This window comes from Cynocephalus volans, chromosome 8, assembly GCF_027409185.1.
Source record: "Cynocephalus volans isolate mCynVol1 chromosome 8, mCynVol1.pri, whole genome shotgun sequence".
NCBI lineage: Eukaryota > Metazoa > Chordata > Mammalia > Dermoptera > Cynocephalidae > Cynocephalus > Cynocephalus volans.
Window position 1 is genome coordinate 21,896,771 of NC_084467.1, and position 21,481 is coordinate 21,918,251.

General features: G+C 48.5%; 1 protein-coding gene across 3 annotated transcripts; it reads left to right on the top strand.

Moving 5' to 3' along the window:
• Positions 1 to 5,690: 5,690 nt before the first annotated feature.
• Positions 5,691 to 20,327, top strand: THEMIS2 (thymocyte selection associated family member 2). 3 transcript variants are annotated; one of them, XM_063106487.1, is made up of 7 exons: positions 5,691 to 5,784; positions 8,536 to 8,676; positions 11,174 to 11,584; positions 16,095 to 16,249; positions 16,637 to 17,167; positions 19,631 to 19,787; positions 20,214 to 20,327. In XM_063106487.1, the coding sequence occupies exons 1-7, from the start codon at positions 5,691 to 5,693 to the stop codon at positions 20,267 to 20,269; spliced, it is 1,545 nt and encodes a 514-aa protein (XP_062962557.1). In that variant the 3' UTR covers positions 20,270 to 20,327. The 3 variants fall into 3 exon arrangements, with proteins under 3 accessions (XP_062962557.1, XP_062962556.1, XP_062962558.1); XM_063106486.1 differs by having other exon boundaries at positions 16,095 to 17,167; XM_063106488.1 differs by lacking the exon at positions 16,095 to 16,249 and having other exon boundaries at positions 11,174 to 11,493; positions 16,592 to 17,167.
• Positions 20,328 to 21,481: the final 1,154 nt, after the last annotated feature.

A 21,481-nucleotide genomic window follows, 5' to 3' on the forward strand; every position in this document is an offset into this window, starting at 1 on the left:
GTAATTATCTCATTGTTTTTCTTTTCTTTCATTTACATGCTGTGCAACCGCAAGGAAGTCACATAGCTTAGTTTTATGACTCCTTTTGATGGTAAATTGCTTGAACTATTTTAGGCTACACATGCTTAAATGAAGTTTGTCACATAGCCAGTTTATGTTTTCACTATGATTGATTAACCCTCTGTTTTTCTTTTGTAACTTTCTTTTCTTTATAATAAAAACTGAAGCAAAAACTGACTTGGGGCTGTGCCTGGGCTCTCCTCTCAAAGTTTTTCTTGGTGCAGTCCCTTTGGGCTTCTCATTGCTCTTAACATTTGGGCTCTGAGTAATCTTTTGTATCTCTGTCACTCTGCAAGAGGTGACAGGATTCTTGGCGGAGAGCTGTTCATATTGTCTTTGTTAATATTAAATACTCAAACCATGTTATGGAAAATCTAGGAAGCAGATGAAAGACAACAGATGGCCTTTTACACCATCATTCCCAGGAGCTGTGAGCATTTCTGTTGTCAAGATGTGAGTTTTCCTTGGCATTTGCTTTGCACTGTGGTCATTACACTGTTCAGGGTGCCACAAAGCCACTGGGCACAGGATGGATCTCACCCTCCCAGGGAGAAAGCAGCTCAGAGACAACCTCAGGGACCCATAGGGTGGGGATGTATCTGCTCTGGTGGGACATCCTGGATGCCCAGAGGTACCATCACATGAAAAACTGCATGGGAATTATGAAAGGGCACATTTCTCAATGCTACTTCATAGCAGCCATCAGGGCCCATGCCAATGAGAAAGAAGACGTCCATCCATGAGAGCCTGGGAAGCATCAGGCTGTGGGCTCACAGATGACTTCTAACCAGTATGCAAGGGCTTCCAGCCCTTCCACGGGTTCACCTATGTGTTGCAATGTCCTCACTCTCCCCCTGAGCACAGGTATCCTCTGTTTCTCCCTCACTGGTCTTGACCTTTCTGACTGCTGGAGTGTTTTCCACCACTGGGCAAAGGTGCCACGCTGGGGGACATTTAAGTAAGTAGCAGGACACTGTAACAACCACTATCCAGTGCTGCATCAATGTTAGGCCCTTTGCCCTCCTCTAAAGGAGGAAGTAACACAAGACGGAGAGGAAAGACCAGCCCCTGCCTTATAAGTTGCTGGAAAACACGAAGTCACATGGTACATATGACTTGTGAATAGTGCCAATGCAGCAGGAAAGGGTCCAGTCCCCATCCTGTCACCCTGCTCCTGGGACCCACTGCTACCTACAGCCACCCTTGGGAGGTCCTGAGTCATCCACCTTCAGACTCTGAAAACTCTGACAGAGATGGCTGAGGAAATGAGAAACTCCAGTTCTCCGTAGTCTTAGGCATCCTCCTCTCTGCTCTGGGCCTTCCTTTCCACCTTACTTTCCCCACCTCTGTGTGAACCTGGGCTTCCCTTTCTGCATCCCACTCAGTTCTTGAGGAGCCAGGGGTAAAGCCCAAGCCAGTGCTCCCAGCCTGGGGAACTGAAAAGGGCTTGGGCTGTGATGATTGCAGGCCTGGGCTGGAATTTGAGTTCCTCCATTTACATGCTGTGCAACCGCAAGGAAGACAGTTTCCCACTCAGTCTTGTTTCCTAAAACAGAAAGCAGGCTGTGGAGAGATGCAAATGAGATGCCATCTTCTCCAAGATGTGTCGGAGGCACACAAGGCCTGTGGGAAATATTAATATAATGATAGTAGATATTGAGCACTTGGTATGTGCCCATGTGCCTGTGTGACACTATCATTTTCACCAACACCCCCAGCTCCTGTCAGGCCCCATTGTCCAGAGGGGATTGAGGCTCAGGGAGGTTAAGGAACTTGCCTGAGGTCACACAGCTAAGTGACAGAGCCAGGATATGAGCCCATCTTTTTATTCTTCATCCTCTACTGCAGTTCTAGGCAAAAACTGGGCTGAGCACAAATTCGTCAGGCTTACATGGTCTGCTCAAACACATGGAAAGGGATGAAGAACTGCCATTTTCTCTGTCCTGCAGGCAAAGTCCAGCCAAGCTGGGTTAAACTCATAGCATCTTTACCTTGCATGGCCCTTCACTTTTCTGAACCTCAGTTTCCTCATCTGTGAATTGGGGATAATAACGTTTGCCTTGCTTGTTTGTAGGGAGGGTTAAGTGAGTGAATGGCTGTACAGGGCCTGCTCAGAGTAGGTGCTCAGTGAATCACACCTGCTGGTGATGCTGGAAACATAGAAATGCCCCCTCTGACCCATCACTTCTGTTTAGCAACATTCCTTCTGGGCCCAGGGCCTCTTGAATTCCTCTGTGTCCCTCCTCTCAGCTCTTGCAAATGTCCTTCTCCTTCCTTATTTTGTTGGGTCCAGGAGAGGCTCAGCAGCCTTTCATCATGACTGAAATATACCCGTAGGGGCTATAATAAGCATCCCCTTTGACCCAGAAATTCCATTTCAAGAATCTATCCCAAGTAAGTATTCATTCAGTCAGTCATCAACAGCACCAGTTTTATTGTGTGCCCTACTATGTGCAAGCCCCTGTGCAATATGCTGGAGACACACTGAGGGGCAAGGAACGAGTGTACCTTGATCTCTGCCCAGAGAGCCAACTGTCTAATTGATGAGGAGACATTACACAAATAATCACACAAATAAATATATAAATACAAATTATAATGACAAGAAAATGGTTATAATGACAAGAAAATGGTTATAATGACAAGAAAATGGTTTTAATGTACCAGGCTGTTGTCTGGTAATTTTGGTAAGCCCACTTCTGTGCCAGGAAAAATTACACTTTCTAGAAGTTGGGAAAATGCTCACAAGATAAAGGCAAGATGAAAGGGAATGTATTAGTATGTTTCTGTTGCTTATAACAGAATTCCTGAAACTTGGTAATTTACAAAGAAATGAAATTTATTTCTTACAGTTTTGGAGGTTGGGAAGTTGAAGGTCCATGGAACACATCTGGTGAGGGCCTTTCTCTTGGTGGTGACTCTCTACAGCAACACAGGGTGTCATATCACTAGAATATGGCAAAAGCAAAAGAACTAACCTTCTTACTCACTCTCCTTATAAAGCCATAAAAACCATGCCCATTACTCCATGAATGGATCCATCCATTCACAAGGGCACAGTCCTTGCAATCTAATTACCTCTTAAAGGCCCCACCTTTCAAACACCATAATCAGATTTCCCATGCTCCTCACACTGTTGTAATGGGGATCAAGCTTCAATGAGGTTTGGGGGGACATTCAATCCACAGTGGGGGGGTTTGAAATTTTCTGTTGAACATTATCACCAAGGAACTTCTCCTTGAAGGGCAGGAGTGGGCCTGATTTCAGCTGAGTCATGGGATTGGTGAATGTGTCTGTAAATGTTTATGCAAGGAAAGAAAAAACAAACAAAAATAATAGGCAACCCCCTGGCAAGGAGCACTCCCAGTACCCAGATCTTGGTTTCTAAACACCATTTTCCAATAAAAGGCATGAGGGCTCCTGGGAGAAATGGTGGCGTCTAGGGCTGGGGCAGGGAAAATACAAGACGAACCTGGAGCATCTTGTAGGGCCAGATAATAAGGAAGTGCTCAGGAAACAAAATATGGGGGCATGTCACAGGGACTCAGGACCCAATCTGAAGAAACTCCCAAAGCTGGAACAATCTGAGCAACAAAATAGTAGTAGATTATATTAGAAGATAAGTCAAAGTATAAAATAAATATACATGAGTCCATTCTGATATAAATAAATAACTGAATGAATGGATAAACAAACAAACAAACAAACAAATGAGGGAGAGGAGACAAATCTTCCCTGCAGAAGAATTCCAAATAATTGATTTAGATGCTCCCCCCTTCAGGAAGTTGAGCTTAGTTCCCCCTGAAGGTGAGCTGGACTTAGTGACTTGTTTCCAAAGAATAGAATATAAAAGGGGAAAGTAGTAACTTTACTGTGAAGAAACCTGGGAGTACCAGCTTAACCAAGCAATCAAGGTTAACACCATCAGTGATGTCATGCGGCTATGTCATGTGCTACCTGCTATGATGTCATGAGAAGGTCACTTCTGCTTTGTAGTATTATCCCCTAAGATCCCATAATCCTAGTCTGGACATCAGACAACCCCAACTGAGGGACATGCTACAAAATACCTGTCCAATACTCCTGAAGACTGTCAAGGTCATAAATGTTCACAGATAGATGGGATGACTAAATGCAGTATGGTCTCCTGGATGGGATTCTGGAACAGAAGAAAGACATTAATGGAAAAACAGATAAAATCTAAATAAAGTCTGCAGTTTAGTTATAGTAATGTACCAATGTTGTTTTCTTAGTTTGGACAAATGCACCATGGTAATATGAGGTGGTAACAAAAGAGAATCTGAAACTAGGTGACACATGGGAGATCTACTATTTTTGCAACTTTACTGTAAATAACAAATTGAAAGAAATACACAGACAGAATAAAGAAACACAGCAGGGGCTGCCCCATCAGCTAAATTGGTTAGAGCACAGCCTTCTAACCCCAAGGCCAGAGGGGAAAAAAAAAAAAAAAGGAAGAAACACAGCAAAATGTTAGTAGTAAGTATATTTGGGTGGTGGGAAAAAAATAATGCCCTCTTTTTAATTGTCAAATATTCTTTAATTAGGATTTTCCCTTTTACTTTAAACTTTTATTACCTCTGATTAGAAGTCTTCTGTTACTTTTATAGTGACAAACTAAATAAAGCATTTTGCACAATACCTATATCATCTCATTTAATCCTCACAACCAGCTAAGAAAATACTTTTCCCTCTATTTTACAGATGAGGAAACTGAGGCTCAGAAAATCAAAATGAAAGGAGCTGGAATTTGAACCTATGTTAGTCTGACTCCCGAGAGACAGAAAAATGGAAACGCCTTGTCCCCCCACCCTCTGCAGAAGTGATTGGTCTGTCTCCGAAGCAGATTTCTCTTTTAGCCTGAAGAAAACGTAAAAAAAAATTTTTTTTTATTTATTTTTTGTTTTTGAGGAAGAATTTTTAACTAGAATTGTCCAAAAGGTAAGGGCGTCCTGGAAAGGTAATCGAGTTCCCCGTCTATAGAGGTGTCCAAGTAGAGGACCATGGAGTGTCCTGAAAAGGGATTTAGGAGACCTGAAACATCTTCCTCCTCAGACCCAAAGGGCAGTGGTCTTTCTCTCCTGCGTGACCCAGAACCCCACAGAACGGGCCGTGTCTCTTCGTTGTAACTGGGAGCACCGCTGAGGGGGGCGTCTTCATCTTTAGGCCAGGCCATGAGTACATCACTGCTGGCCTAGGGAAGTGGGGACAGCTTTCATTTACTCAGAATCTTCCTCGTGTCAAATCCTGTCCGACCAACGTGAGAAAGTAGGTACTGCAACCCCATTTTAGAGATGAGGAAGCTGAGGCAAGGAACGGGAAGAGACTTACCCAAGAGCGCGGAGTGGGGCCCCGCTAGCGCCTCCACGGCGGGCCCCTCCCACCCCGTCCGGATGGGCGGGCCTTCGGCTGGGCGAGGCTTCGACTGGATGGAGCGAGACTGCCGGGTCCCGCCGGGGGGTGGGCGTGGCTGCGGCGGGGCGTGGTGGGGCGTGGCTGCGGTGGGGCGTGGCGGGGCGTGGCTTCGGCGTGGCGTGGCGGGGCTGCGCGGCTCTGCAGGCTGGCGGTCCGCAGGCCGTTCAGTCTGCGCCCGGCAAGCCGCGGGGACCATGGAGGCGGTGCCGCTTGAAGATTTCGTGCGTGCCCTGGACCCCGCTTCCCTCCCGCGCGTGCTGCGGGTCTGCTCTGGGGTTTACTTCGAGGGTGAGTGGGGGCCGGGACCCCTCCGATCCCCGGCCCCGCTGCGGCTAGACTCCGCAGCAGTGGGACCCGGGCAGAGGCCCTGCGAAGGCGTTAGAAACCCAGGGATGAACCCGTGGTAAAAATGAAAAAATAGAAGAAACCTGGGGAAACTGTCCCCGGGTTCGATCCCTGACGCGCCATTGAGCAGGTTGTGTGATTGGGGACCACTCTCAACCTCTCTGGACCTCGGCTTTGGCTTCCGTGGAGCGGGGATGTCAGACACCGCAAGGCGGTGGTGAGAAATCCGCGAGTTCAGGCAGGAAAGGCGGCTGGAACCGAGCCGAGCCGCGGTGGAACCACGGGGCTCACTGGCGGAACTCCGGTGTGCGGGCGCAGCATCAGAGCTCTCGTGATTCTTGCTGTTGCTTGATTTGTTGTTGTTGTTTGTTTGTTCGGGCGGCTGCCCGGTATGGAAACCCTTGAACTTGGTGTTATAACTCCGCCTTCTAACCAACGGAGTAACCGGCCAGTCCGCTTGATTTCTTAAGTGCCAGGTCAGTCCTCCCATCTCGGTGCCTTCCCACTCCTCCCCCCACCCACATGCCCATCTACACGGTTTTCCTTCAGTCCCTCCATTCCACCTGGGCCCTCTGCTTGAGGATGGGCAGTACTTGATCTGAACAGGCTCTTCAGTTCTCAGCTCAAATGTTCCTTCCTCCGGGAAGCCTTCTGGGCTCTTTACTACTTTAACGGCCGCTCATCTGGCCTCTGCCCACAGCCCACCTGGCTCACAGGGATGGGTACACAGCAGGGGCACAGTCACTGGTTAGTCATTGCCTGAAAGAGCAAGAGGCGAGGGGTTGACAGGCAGTGGAAGGGGTGTTGAAGTGCAGTGGGTGGGGAGGAGGAACCCTCCAAGTGGGAAGGAAGAGGTAGAGGAAAGAGAGAACTGAGAGATGTCCTGTCGGTGTGCAGTCTCCTTCCTTAGAGAGCAAAATGCATGAGTGCACTGCCCTATCCTGTTCTCTTGCTGGAGGAAAACTTGCTCTGCCACCGCAGCTTCCAGCACAGTGTTTCTGAGGTCCCACGTGGGGTCCTCGGCCAAGGCTGAGACACCTCACAGTGAGTCTTTCCGGGTCCATCTGGGAATCTGATGGATCTGGGTTCAAACTCTGACTCTACATCTGGGGGCTTCCTACAGGTACATGCCTGTGATCTGTTTGCTCTTCCTCCAGCCCAGGATCAAGCCCCTCTGTCCTCCCAGCATCCCTTGCCTGCCAGTGTCACAATACTTTAGTTTCCTCATTCTGCCTGACCCCGGATGGTGGGAAGTGGCGGAAGTTAGGGTGAGGTTGATCAGAGAACCTGACAGGGTGTGGTGTGCAGATGGGGGTGAGTGTGCCTCGAGGAGGCAGATGGCCATACCAATACGGGCAGGTGGCAGGGTAGGACACTCAGAAGTGGTTGGAGTGTGGTTAGGAGCACCAGCACTGGAGGCAAACATCCTGGGTTCCGTTCCCACTTCTGCCTCTTATTACCTAATTATCTTGGGTGACCCACACAACTTCTCCGAGGTTCAGTTTCATTGTTTAGGAAAGAGAAACTGCCCATCCTCTCAAGAGCAGTCATGGGTCTTAAATGCAATGATGCAGCCCTTCGTTCAGTGCCCAGTATGAATAGCACTGCAGCAGAAGGCCCACACCCTGTCCGACATTGTAGACGGGATTGTGTTTTATGAGCCTATGGGCATTTTCCTGGTTTTTATCAGTTTCTCAGGGCTGATGAGAAGGGCCCTGCTGGGGGTGCCCTAGGGGGTGAGGGTGGGGTCAGGTGGCCTCAAGGCCCTGCCATCTGCGTTTCCTGTCCTCTGTCAGTTGGATGGAGGGCCTGTGCACTCTTGTGTGAATGTGAGAGACCTTTATTGAGTACCTGCTATGTTCTCGACACTGCTTCAGTACTTAAAACCGGGAAACCAGCTAAGTGTATAGGTGGGTGCCCAGAACCTTGCCCACTGAGCCTTATCCTGTCAGTGTCCCTCCATCCTGTCAGTGTCCCTCCATTCTCTCCTGTGCTTCCTTTAAAAACAACTTGTCTGTGGCTGGCCCGTGGCTCACTCAGGAGAGTGTGGTGCTGATAACACCAAGGCCACGGGTTCGGATCCCTATATAGGGATGGCCGGTTAGCTCACTTGGGAGAGCGTGGTGCTGACAACACCAAGTCAAGGGTTAAGATCCCCTTACCGGTCATCTTTAAAAAACAAACAAACAAACAAAACAACTTGTCTGAAGAAGAAAGCAAGGTGTTGGTAGGGCTGGGTACCCACCCTGGCTTTGGGTGACCTTGGGAGAGCCACTGACCCTCTCTGAGCCTGATTTCATGGCTGTACAATAAAGGAGTTGGGACTCACTGGGTTATTTACTCATTCATGGATTTAACACATACTCAGAGGCCAGGCCCTGGCTTCAGTGATGCTGAGATGAGGCAGCCCTACCTGTAAGCTCAGTGTAGGAGGCATGGGGATGTGAAAAAGGTCAGAGGGGTGCACCACAGAGGGGTGTATCCAACACTGCAAGAAGGCAAAGATGGATTTATGCTGCCTGAGGACAGCTGAGTCTGTGGGCATGGGATAGGGGAAGAGAGGGAAGGACGTTTCAGGCAGCAGGAACAACGTGGGCAAAGGGGTGGCAGAGCAGAGCTTGTTGGGGAATAGGGCACAGGATGCCCAGCACTTGGTCCTCACTCAATGTGGAAACTGACTCCATGTCTCTGCAGGCTCCATCTATGAGATCTCTGGGAGTGAGTGCTGCCTCTCCACAGGGGACCTGATCAAGGTTACCCAGGTTCACCTCCAGAAGGTGATCTGCGAGGATCCCACGACGGGCCAGACCATGGAGCTCGCCCCCAACTTCCAGGGTAAGGTGGGCACCTCTGCTTCCCCACATGCCCTGGCATCCTCCGGGCATACCTGCAGGCCTTGTGAGCTTGCCGACCCCAGCACCCACTCCCACCCCTCTGGTTTGCATATGAGTTTCTCCTGTCCACCACTACCCAGCCTCAAAGCTGGGGATGTCCTCAGAGTGATCGGACAATACCCTGAGCCTGGTGTGGCCATGCCCTCTCCCTATCGGTCTCTCTGATCACATCTGCCTCTATTCTGGATCTTTGTCTCTGTGTTTGCCCACACATTCATTCACTGAACATCTGCTGACACCATGTGTGCCAATCCCTGTGTGGGGGGATGGGGCTCAGGATGGATGAGGTGAGGCATGTCCCTCTCCAGCAGGGAGCTTCTGGGATGGCAGTGAGAGGAAGACAACAGTAGAAGTAGGCACAAGCTTTAGAAAGAGCTCTAGGCTAGAGTCACCTGCCTTAGGGGTGTATAAAGTCTTCCTGGAGGAGGTCTCAGCTGAGCTAGAGGAAGGATCCCAGCTAGAGGGAGTAGCATATGCACATTTGGTGCTGAAAAAGCCCCAAGGAGCTCAATTATTGCAGGAGGTGGGTAGTGTGGTGGACCATGGGCCTCGACCCTGAAGCCTGTGGCTTGGTTACAAATCCCAGCTCTGCCAGCTGCTAGCTGTGGCCTTGGGCAAGTTCTAGGGACCACTCTGGGCCTCAGCTTCCTCCTCTGTAATGGGGGTAATTAGGCTTGATGCAAAGATTGAATGACTTGGAATGTATAAAGTAATTAGAATGGGGCCTGGGACAAAGCAGGCCCACTTTGAGGGCTCGCTCTCAAGTTCTTACTGTGATTGCCAGACGGATGGATGGACGTGTGAGGGTGTGGGTTCCAGGTAAGGGCAAGTGATGGGGGAGGTGAGCAGGAGTCCAACCACCCAAAGGTTTGTGTAGCAAACTGACACAGTTTGGTCTATATTTTGAGGACATTGAGAAGCCAGTGAGGGTTTTTTTGTTCTATTTTATATGGGGATCCGAACCCTCGACCTTGGTGTTATAACACTGTGCTCTAACCAACTGAGCTAACCAGTCATCCCCCAGTGAGGGTTTTTAATATGGAAGTGATGTGGGGTTTTTTTGTATTTTGAGGTTTTTGTTTTTCTTTTTATTTTGAAATAATTTCAAGTTTACAGAAGACTTGCTAGAACTCCTGTACATACACCCTTTATCCAGATTCACCAATTGTTAAACATTTGTTATATTTGTACTCTCTCTATATATATATATCCACACACACACACATACATATGAACGTATGTATGTGTATATGTGGATATATATACGTATTTTTTTCTAAACCATTTGAGAGCAAATTGCAGATATGATACCTCTTTGCATCTAAATATTACCCCTAAATACTGTAGTGTGTGTCTCCTAAAAACAAGGACATTCACCCACAAGACGATACTTCAGTGATCAAATTCAGGAAATTTAATTTTCATGCAATACTATTGTCTAATCCACAGTCTATATTCAAATTGAACAAAGGTTAATAATGTTCTTTGCAGCAGTTTTTCCCCTCAATCCTAGTTCACACATTATATTCAATTGTCCTATTTCTTTAGTCTCCTTCAGGATGAAACAGTTCCTCAGCCTTTCTTTGTCTCAACATTGACATTTTTGAAGAGTCCAGACCAGTACTTTTGTAGAATGTCCCTCAGTCTGTGTTTGTGCAATGTTTCCTTGATTAGATTCAGGCTGTAGGTTTTGGGCAGGAAAACCCTGCTCTCAGAGTGATGTTATGTCTGGAAGTGGGGTATTTAGACCAGTCTAGTGGCAGGAAGAGAATGGATGGGGCTGGGGTGGGTAGTTGTGGGGAGAGCAGTCAGGCAGCCAGTATTGGCAGACAGGATGTAGGGTTTGCGGTGTGGCCAGAGGTCAAATTGGCCAGTAGCTCCTGGGGCTCTTGTTTAGGAGAGAGGAACAGTGGGGTTGCCCCAGGATGGGGGCGATAGGTTTTGTTTTTTGGGGTTTTTGTGGTGGCTGGTTGGTATGGGGATCCGAACTCCTGACCTTGGTGTTACAACACTGAGCTCTAAGCAGCTGAGCTAACTGGCCAGCCTACAGTAGGTTTTGGATGTGTGGGATTGGAGCTGTGGTGAGGCATCTGGAGGAAATTGTAAGTCGGCAAAATCAGAGGCAGATAGGGGTCAGGAGGCAGGAAAATGTGCAAGTTGTTTATGTGTGTGTTGGCAATTGTGTCCCTGTTCTGTCCTCTGTGTCTCTGGGGACAGTCCCTCTGTGTCCCCACCTCTGCCTCTCATTGTCCATTCATGCACTGTCATATCCTCAGCCCTGCAGCCAAGATGTCCAGATGAAGGACCCTCCAGGACACCTGTCCTCGAGGGATGCTGGCTGGATTATATGCAGGGCCCGACCAGGGCCTGGACCCAGCAAAGGCCTGCCTTACCCTGATGCCGCACAGTGACTCTCCTGCCCTTACTGTACCCCACAGGCTACTTCTGCCGCCTCACCAGCCCTCAGAGCTATAGAACCCTGGAGGAGCTGGTTTCTGCTGCAGCTCGCAGCTCCAAGAAGCTACCCATTTGCTTCTCGTCGACCCACAGCATCACTACAGAGGCCAAGGTGGTGCCTGAGGACCAGCCCCTCATTCTTGAGGATGTGGAAATGCACCTCGGGATCCGCTGTGCCCGCTGCATACTGGACATGGAGGACCAGCAGGTCATCCTTTACCTGCCCCTGTCCCAGAAAGGGCCCTTCCGGAAATGTGAGCCCAGTACCCCTCTAACACTGCTCCAGGCCCTGCAGGACCCAGCCCTGAGGGGCCTTGCTTTCACCTGCCCCACCCTACCCTGGTGCTCGCTGATCCTGAGGCCCCAGTATGAGATCCAAGCCATCATGCACAGTGAGTTGCCTGGGCAGGTGGGTGGGAGGGAAAGAGGGGGACCCATGGGAGCTGCTCTGATGGAAGACATTCCCTCCCCCCAACCCCATCCCTGTGGATAGCCCAGGAATTCCAGATGGCTTACACAGTGTATACAATGTTGCAGAATAAAGATGGCCAAATAAGTGGGAAATTTGGTGTACCCATAAATATGTACACTCTAAGTAAAAATAATAAAATGTCCTGTAGAATCAAAAAAAAAAAAAAAAAGGAATTTGGTCTAAAAGGAGATAGGAAAATGGGATAAACCTGAGTGAGGGGCTGGCCAGTTAGCTCAGCTGGTTAGAGCATGGTGCTGAAAATAACACCAAGGTCCAGGCTTCAATCTCTGTACCAGTCAGCCACCAAAAAAATTTTTTAAAAGAGCAAGGTCCCATGTGCTTTCTAGAATTGGATGAAAGTTGGGTTCTGAACTTGCTATCACAAAGAGACATGATATTACAAAACAAAAACCTAATCATTTGCTTGCGAAAAGTATACTTTTCCTGACTTTAGGGAGAACAGGATCATTCCTAAAGGTCCTGTAGAATCAAAAAAAAAAAAAAAAAAAGGAATTTGGTCTAAAAGGAGATAGGAAAATGGGATAAACCTGAGTGAGGGGCTGGCCAGTTAGCTCAGCTGGTTAGAGCATGGTGCTGAAAATAACACCATCTGATCTGAGTCACAGAACACTGTCTAAGCTATTTCTTGGGTTTGTTTTTTTTTTTTTTTGGTTTTTTATTTGTTTGTTTGTTTTGGCTGGTGGCCGTTACAGGGATCAAACCTTGGAACTTGGTGTTATCAGCACCACACTCTAACCAACTGAGCTAACCAGCCAGCCCTCATAGGTTATTTTTTAGGACATTCATTGGTGCAGGCTGGTGGCAGCATAGAGAGCAGGGTTGGGGAAACAGAGGCAGAACCCAGCCATGTCTGGCTGGTTGGAGGCCAAGCCTGAGGAGAGGTGGAAGAATGGGTGCCCGAGGACCTTGTATAGAGCGAGTATATAGAGAGTTTGAGGCTCAGCTCCCTAGCAGTTGTCTACAGAAAAGTTAGTCAGAGTTGCTGGCAGACTACAGAGCCAAGTGGGGATTCTTTGCCCCCCCTTCTTTTTTTTTTTTAAAGATGACCGGTAAAGGGATCTCAACCCTTGACTTGGTGTTGTCAGCACCAGGTTCACCCAATGAGCTAACTGACCATCCCTATATAGGATCCGAACCCATGGCCTTGGTGTTATCAGCACCACACTCTCCCGAGTGAGCCACGGGCTGGCCCTTCTTTACCCTTTTAAAAAATGTATTTTAAAGCGTTTTTATTTTGGGAAAATTCAAATGTACATAAAATCAGGGAGTAGTGTGACAAGCCACCATGACCCAGCATCACAATGACCAACTCATGACCCATCTTGTTTCTTCTCTACCTATCCCCACTCTCCCCACCTTACCCTATTTCAAAGCAAGCCCCAGACGTCATATAATTTTTTTGGTAAAGTACAGGGATCTGAACCAGTGACCTTGGTGTTATAAGACTGCACTCTAACCAACTGAGCTAACCAGTCAACTGCCTCTCTTTTTAAAAGGACTTTTTAAATAGATCACAATACCATGATCCAAATACCAAAAAAATTAATAATAACTCCTTAATTCACCAGTGGTAGTTTCCACTTGGTATTTGAATTTCCTCTACTGTCTCATAAATTTTTTTTACAGTTTATTCAAATCAGGATCCACATAAGGTCCACAACCCTGCCACTGATTGTTTGGTTATGTCTTTTAAGTCTCTTTTAAGGGGCCGGCCCGTGGCTCACTTGGGAGAGTGCGGTGCTGAGAACACCAAGGCCCCGGGTTCGGATCCCATATACGGATGGCCGGTTCGCTCACTGGCTGAGCGTGGTGCTGACAACACCAAGTCAAGGGTTAAGATCCCCTTACTGGTCATCTTTTGAAAAAAAAAAAAAGTCTCTTTTAATCTGTAGGTTCCTCTTCCTTCTCTATTTTTCTTGTAATTTAGGTGTTGAAGAGACTAGGGTTTCTGACATTTCAGGTTTTGCTGACTGCATCCTTGCAGTGGTGTGCAACATGGTCCCCTGCCCTGTATTTACTGTTGTGTTGGGGGATGAAGACCACCTCCGGGTTCCATGACTTACTAGGAGGACTCACAGGACTCAGCATATAGTTGTATTCACGACTATGATTTAATACAGCAAAAGGATACCGAGCAAAGTCTACAAAGGGAAAAAGTGCATGGGCAGAAGGCCAGAGAAATTCAGGCACAAGCTTGCAAGAGTCCTCTCCCAGTAGAGTCACACAGGACACACTTAATTTCTTCAGCAACAAGTTGTGACAATGTGTGTGAAGTGCCATCTAACAGGGAAGCTTTTCAGAGACTCAGTACCCAGGGTTTTATTGGGGCCTGGTCATGTAGGCATGGACCAAAATTCCAGACTCCTGGAAGGAAAGCAGGAGTTTAAGCATAAACTTTATTGTTTATACGAAGAGTTTAGGCACAGCTCCCCGGCAGTTCGAGCCTGTTTTCAGGGAATGGTCGGGACCCTCCTGAAATTTGAGCTCCCAGATGCCAGCTCAGGGCTAACCTGGCCTGCAAGCCTTTCCAGGGAGAGCAGTCTCAGGCCTGCTGTGTTAACTCTTTTCTGCACATCTGTAAACTGGCACTTAGATCTAGAGGCTTGATCAGATGCAAGAGGCGTACAATTTCTCGCTGCTGTATGAGGTGTGGGGCAGAGAATTCCTCTTGGCTCTGGAGTCTGCCACCAATCCTGACTGACTAGCAACGCCAGCCTTGCCATGTGGTGTACATCCAGTCACACAACGGATGGGCCAGTTCCTGTGGTGGGGGCAGCTATTGATGATGACTGTCTAGATCCATCACTCCATTAGGAATTGCAATAGTGATATTTTAATCCAATCATTCATACTTCCTTTGTTAGCTGGGACACTACGTTAAGAGAAACTTCCCCTCATGTACACTTTGGTTACAGATAGTACAGGATATTTTGTCTGTACGTCTAGAGGTCACTAATGCTTCTATCTCTACTCAGGCTTGGCCTCTGACCAGCCAGACCTGGCCAGGTTCTGCCTGTTTCCCCAACCCTGCTCTGCATGCTGCCTCCAGCCTGCACTGAGGAACATCCTGAGAAATAACCTATACTTTGTTTACCAGTTTTTAAAATAATGAGTTGGCTCCCTAGCATCCTTCAGGGGTGACAAATGAGGGGTTTTTTGTGGGGGTTTTTTGTTCGTTTATCATTATGAACTCACATATGAAATGTTTTCGGTGTGTTTCAGTCCCCTGAAATTATTATTCTCATTGATGCTCTAATTATCTCAGCTTTGGCCAGTGGGAAACTGTTCAAGTTGGTTCCTGAATCCTTTTGACATACCTAGGTGGTTTGGATAGATGTACTTGCTTTCTGGTATAAAATGTTCCAGGCTCATCTTGAACATTTCCTCCCCAGGAACTGAAGTTACTCTTTACCAGGAAGCTCTGGACCCTTTTAGGGGAGAATGGTAGTAAGAGATTGTAGTCTGGAGAGCCAGAGGTTTTAATGGTGGGAGGGGCTTGGGAGGCTGCCCTGGATAAAGAGGCAGCTCAGGTAATCCATAAATTATTTTGAAGGAAAAACCAGAGCAGTAGAATGAAGCCCCGTGTGCCCATCTCTCAGCTTCCACCAATTATCAGCTCATCTGGCACAGAGCAAAGTTCCTGAAAATGTGACCCAGGGGAAGTCACCACCCCTCTAAGCCTCAGTGTTCTCATCTGTAAAATAGGGAGCCTTCTCTGCCATGCCTTCCAAGTGGTGGGGATCAAACACACAGTGGATGGGTTAGTTTTACTCACAGTCTTACAGAGCCATGTCTTGAGTTTATATATCAGAATGCTAATCAATGCCCAGAGAAGAAATAAGTTGTCCGAGGTCATTTGGTCAGCATTTTTCTTGATTTGGTTTTATCTGTTTAGGTAGAGAAAGGATTTGGAAAGGCAGCTGATACAATTACATGCAAAATTAAATTTCAATTTAAAAAGTGGTTGAACTGACATTAAGGACTTCCAATAATTAGATGCATTAATGACATTGTGGTTATTCTATTTTAAAATTTTTCAGTTATCCCCTATTTTAGAGGTACACACTGAAATAGACATACATGGCATGATGGGATTATTCTAATTCAGAATAATCCAGTGGAGGGGGAGTAGATAGGGGTACAGATGAGAGCAGATGGGCCACCAGTTAAATGCTGAAGCTGGGTACATGGGAATGCACAAAACTATTCTATTTTATAAATGTTTGAAAATAATGATTTTTTTAAAAAGCTTGAAGGAAAAGTGGGGGTGAGGAATTTGATTACAATAGGAAAATGCTGGTAGGAAGGAAAACAGGAAAGAGGTCAGCAAGCCTAGACCAATGCTCTTTGCCTAGGGTGGGGGGTCCACCACTGGGGTGCACCCCTGAGGTGACCTCCCCCCTCCACAGTGCGCAGGACCATTGTCAAGATCCCCTCCACCCTGGAGGTCGATGTAGAGGACGTCACCGCCTCCTCCCAGCACGTCTCCTTCATCAAACCGCTACTGCTGAGTGATGTCCTGGCCCGGGAAGGCCCCTTCCCCCTGCCTGTGGAGATCCTGGAAGTTCCGGAGGGGCCCCCCATCTTCCTCAGCCCGTGGGTGGGCTCCTTACGGAAAGGCCAGAGGCTGTGCATCCATGGCCTGGCCTCGGCACCCTGGCGGGTCCTGGCCTCGAGCAAAGGCCGGAAGATGCCCAGACACTTCCTGGTCTCCAGGGCCTACCAGGGCAAGCTGCGGCGGCGGCCGAGGGAGTTCCCCACGGCCTATGACCTCCTGGGTGCTCTCCAACCAGGCCGGCCCGTCCGGGTGGTGGTCACAAAGGACTGTGAGGGTGAGGTGGAGGAGCACCCTGAGTTTGCCTCCCTGGCTGTGGGCGACCGGTTGGAGGCATTGGGGTTTGGCCAGGCCTATGGGGCCCAAGGCAAAGACATAGATGTTTTGATATGTCAGCGGCTGAGGGAACAGGCTGAGGAGGACGAGGAGGACAGGTGTGAAGAGGAGGCAGAGGACCAAGAACAAATTCTGCTGCCCCTCTATTTCCCCGGCGGCTTCGTGGAGGAGATGAACGATGGCCGGCGCTACAGCCTGGCGGATCTCACTGCCCAGTTCTCACTGCCCTGTGAGGTCAAGGTGGTGGCCAAGGACACCAGCTACCCCGCTGACCCTCTGGCCTCCTTCCCAGGCCTGCGGCTGGAGGAGAAGATCACAGACCCCTTCTTGGTGGTGAGCCTGGATTCTGAGCCTGGGATGTGCTTCGAGATCCCTCCCCAGTGGCTAGACCTGACTGTTGTGGAGGCTGAGGGGCAGCCAGGCTGCCCAGCTGGGTCTCCCCCTGTAGCCACAGTGGAGGAGCTGACAGATGCCTTCTACTATCGCCTTCGGAAGTTATCAGCCTGTGAGATCCAAGCTCCCCCACCAAGGCCCCCAAAAAGTCAGGGCCTCAGCGAGCAGAAGAGACAGAGCAAGGAGGGAGGTGTCCAGGTACCAGTATAACCAAAGCGGCAGGGAGGGGTCACCTGCAGGGATCATTGCAGGTCCTACCACTGCTGTGTACACCGTTCAGTTCATCAGCCCACACACTTTGCACCTATTATTCAGTCCTCATGATCCTGAGGTTGGTGTGATCATCCATATCTTACGATTGAGACAATGACTCAGAGACCCTGAGACTTGCCCAGGGTCCAAGTCAGTAAGTGGGAGGCCTAAACGTGAGCAGAAACATTCTGATTCCAAGTTCGTTGTGCTTTTCCTCTCTTGGCTACCCCTGCTTGTCACTTTTCACCTAAACTGTTCCAGCAGCCTCTTCAATCCCTCCCTCACAGCTGTCAGAATGGCCTCCCAAGTCCTTCCCAGGTCACCGATGGGCCTTGGCTCCATCTTCTAAAACCTTCAACAGCTTCCCACTGCCAGGAGCATAATGCGAATCCCTTAACATGGCACAGGGGTCCTTTATAGTTGATTCCAGTCTCGCCTTCTCAGGCCCCCCTTCCACCACTCACTCTGCAGTCCATGCTTCAGCCACAGAGAAGCCCCCAAAGCTCTCTGTGTGCCAGGACTCCCGCTCAGCACCTAACATGCTGGGCCTTCTGCAAGCAGTGTTCCTCCTTTAGGCTCAGGGGCTTGGCTCGGCTCACATTTCCGCCCTGGCAGTGACAGTCCGGCTCCCTCTTCTGTACTCCCACTGCACGTTGTATGTAGCTCAGGACACGTAATTTTTAGTCCGTCATACTTGAGTCTCTTTCTCTGGCTAGAAAGAGAGTTCTGGGGGGGGCAGAGGCCTCCCCCACCCCCAGGCTGGTGAGCACCTGTGGAACTGAGCCAAATGGAATCGCAGGTGGAGGGGAAAGAGCCAGGCACGGAGTCAGAAAGACTAAGCGTACGTTCCAGTTTACTTACTCTGTAGCCGGAACAGGCCACGCCTTCTCTGAGCATCCGTTTTCTCACCCGTAAACCTGACATAATATCACTGAAAGTGCTGTTTTGTTAGCTGCTTCCTACTGGGTGCTTACTCGGTGGCATTGTAAGCATTGTCCCACCTAGCTCTCTCAACACCCCCCTGAGGTAGGCACCGATATTATCTTTTTACAGTTGAGAAAACAAGAGCCGCAGAGAGGTAAAGTGGTTTACCTGAGGTCACACAGCTAGCAAGTGGCGGGGCTGGGGTTTAAAATCGGGTCTGACTGGGCAGCCTGAGCACCTAACTACTGTGCTCTGCTGAGGATGGGAGGGGATGAGCTGTATAAAAAGTACTCTGTAAACTGTAACAAGCACATTGTTTTGGAATCTTGAGAAACTCATATTCATACCCTGTGGGTAGGTTGTAGGATGGCAGTGGAAGTTAAAAAAAAAAAAAAAGATGAATCCTGAGCGGTCTCAGGTCCGGAAGGGGCTCATATCTGTGAGCTAGGGCAGTCATTTTCTGACAGAGGCCAGACTGGGACATCTGAAATACAGACTTGTGACAATGCAGGAGAGAACACAGCACAAAGAATTGAGAGACCTCAGCCTGAGTGCTGGCTCTGATAGAGTGACTTTAGGCCCAGTCACTGCTGTTGCCCTTGAACCAGTAACTTTTCCTCTCCGGGCATCAGTATTCTCCACTGCTCATCAGAGTTGTACCGTTTGCCTTCTAAAGCATGGTGTGGTGGAACGACTTAGAGCTTAGAGGCCACAGACATGGTTCTGGGTCCAAACCTTGGCCTGGCTATAGATCTCCTGTGTGAGGTTTGATGAGGCACACTCTCTCTCCATACATAAATTGGGAAATGAAACTACTCAGAGAATCACTCGAAGATTAAATGAGCAGACATGCATATAGCACCTGGTATGTGGTAAGAGTTTAATAAAAGTCCTTCTGGGGCCCCTCTCAGCTCTGGCAGTCTGTTATAAGGCTTTCTTGAGTTGTCTCCAGTTTGCTTATTTTCCCTTCAGTAATAGATTTTTTTTTTTTTGGTAGCTGGTGGGTACTGGGATCCAAACCCTTGACTTTCCTTCAGCAACAGATTTAAAGGACATTGAGTGTACTCCTGCGTGGAGAATCCCAGGGAAACCTTGTCTCCAGGCCCCAACCATATCCTCATCTTACATCCTGACCCTTTTCTCCCTTGCCAAAGGGTATTTCATGTGCTTGTATCAAGAACACCTGGGGTTCTGGGAAGCCCTACCCTGAATAGTAGAGGGAAGCAGAGGAAGTGACATTTTTTTTTTTTTTTTGTCATTTTTGTGACCAGCCGCACCGTGCTCAGCCAGTGAGCGCACCGGCCATCCTTATATAGGATCCGAACCCGCGGCAGGAGCACTGCTGCGCTCCCAGTGCCGCACTCTCCCGAGTGTGCCACGGGGTCGGCCCGAGGAAGTGACATTTTAACTAAATTACCTTTCATGGACTCTGCTGTGCATTTCTTGGGATCTTGCTGATTTCTGTTCTTTTTCTCCCACTCAAAGTCTTCTCAAGTCTTAGAACTGCCGCATCTCCCTCAGCTGCCCAAATCCAAGGCGGAGACCTTGCCAAACGTTATCAAGGACAGCTTAAGTGTATACAGCAAGATTCCTGCCCACAAGAAGGACCTCAGGCCCACTAAGCCCAAAACATGGTATCGAGGTGAGTCCCTGTCAGCCCCTCCCTCTTGTCCTTGCGTCTCCCTTCTGCACCTCCACTCCTCTGCTGCTTCCTTCACCTCTGATGGCCCTGTCCACTGCAGATCCTTCTGTGGTCCCAGTTTGATGGACAGGCCTATGTGGGGTTGGCTCAGGTGGAAAGGTCCGCCACTTCTCTCTCCCATGGGCACCAAAACTCTGACAAAGAAAATGAATTCAATCCCCAACATGCAACCTTCCTCACAGCACACAGGACGGTGAAATGGTTGCAAACCATTCAGACAGAGCAAGTTGTAGTTTCTGGTCTAGGAAAGACCTTAGAATGTTCAGGACAACCCCTTCCCTGTATAGGTGAGGACACTGTGTCTTAAAGAGAGGAAGGAAGTTGCCTACCATCAAAGATTCTCATTGATTCAGACTGTTTTTGCAGATGAGGATGAACATGATTATGAAGAAATACTTGAAAACTTTCGGAAAACCATCTAAGTGCTGGAGGAACCACACTTCCTAACTGCTGCTTCTCAGGGAACCTGTGACACGAACCAACTCTTACAACCCTCTAAGAGACCTTGGACAAGGTCTTGCAGAAATCAAACTGCAGACAGGGAATGGCTTTGTGGGGACTGCTTTGAAATGAAATGGAATGTCCCTGCAGCAGCTTCCTTTGGGTTCTCGGTTCCCGCCACTGAGGGTTGGCTTGTTTGGGCTCAGTACCTCACACATGTCTCCTTCAGCCTCAGAGCTTTGGTATCCAGAGGAGCCAGCTGGGTTCTACTCAATCCTGCATCCCTTCCAGTTATTCTACTGTTTGGTGCAGAGGAATCAAAGAGGCCACCAACCTTAGTAATGACAGCATAGGGCTGACTGCCCCTTGGTAAAGGGGACTGTCATGCTCACATTGCACTGAGAGCCCTTTTTAATATTTGCTAACCCCCTTTGCCCTAAGCCCCTGAGAGACCAGGACTGTGTCATCTTCATCTCTGTAGCAACCAGACATAATAGATAGCATCTTCATCTCTGTAGCAACCAGACATAATAGATAGCATATGGTAAATGGGGGTTGTATGAGTGAATGTGGGATCATCACCTTCATGAGCAGAATCTTAGGGCCTTTGCCCCTGCCTTGGGTTGAATGTCCCTCCAAAACTTAATCCCCACTGTTACTGTTGAGGGTGGGAAATCCGATTATGTTAATTGAAAGGAGGGGTCTTGAAGAGGTGATTAAGTTGATGGTTGATTGGTGGTCGTGGGAATGTTTGTGAGGGCTTTAAAAGGAGAGCACATGAGCTCTCCCTCTTCTGCTCCTACATTTTCTGCCATGAGACCCCTGGGTCACTGTTTCCACCACCAAGGCCTTCACCAAATGTGTTTTCTAGACTTTGGACTTCCCAGCCTCTGAAACTGTAAGCAATAAATTTCATTTTGTTCATAAATTACTCAGTTCCAAGTATTTTGTCATAAGCAACAGAAGGAGACTAATACAAACTGCAAAAACTTGTGGTAAAACTATGGGAGCCAATTTTAAAAGAACCTTATGGAGAACTGAGGCTGTGGAAGAAAAACTGGCAGGTTTGATCTGTTCTGGAGTTTGGCTGTACTGTCCCCTCCAAAACTCATGTGGAAATTTGATCCCCATTGTGGCAGTGTTGGAAACTGATTGAGTCATGGGGGCAGATCCCTCATGAATGGATTGATGCT

Coding starts and splice junctions, on each gene's coding strand:
- THEMIS2 (XM_063106486.1), top strand. CDS start 5,691: ATGGAGGCGGTGCCGCTTGAAGATTTCGTGCGTGCCCTGGACCCCGCT. Junction 5,785..8,535: donor CTCTGGGGTTTACTTCGAGG/GTGAGTGGGGGC, acceptor ATGTCTCTGCAG/GCTCCATCTATGAGATCTCT. Junction 17,168..19,630: donor GCAAGGAGGGAGGTGTCCAG/GTACCAGTATAA, acceptor TCCCACTCAAAG/TCTTCTCAAGTCTTAGAACT.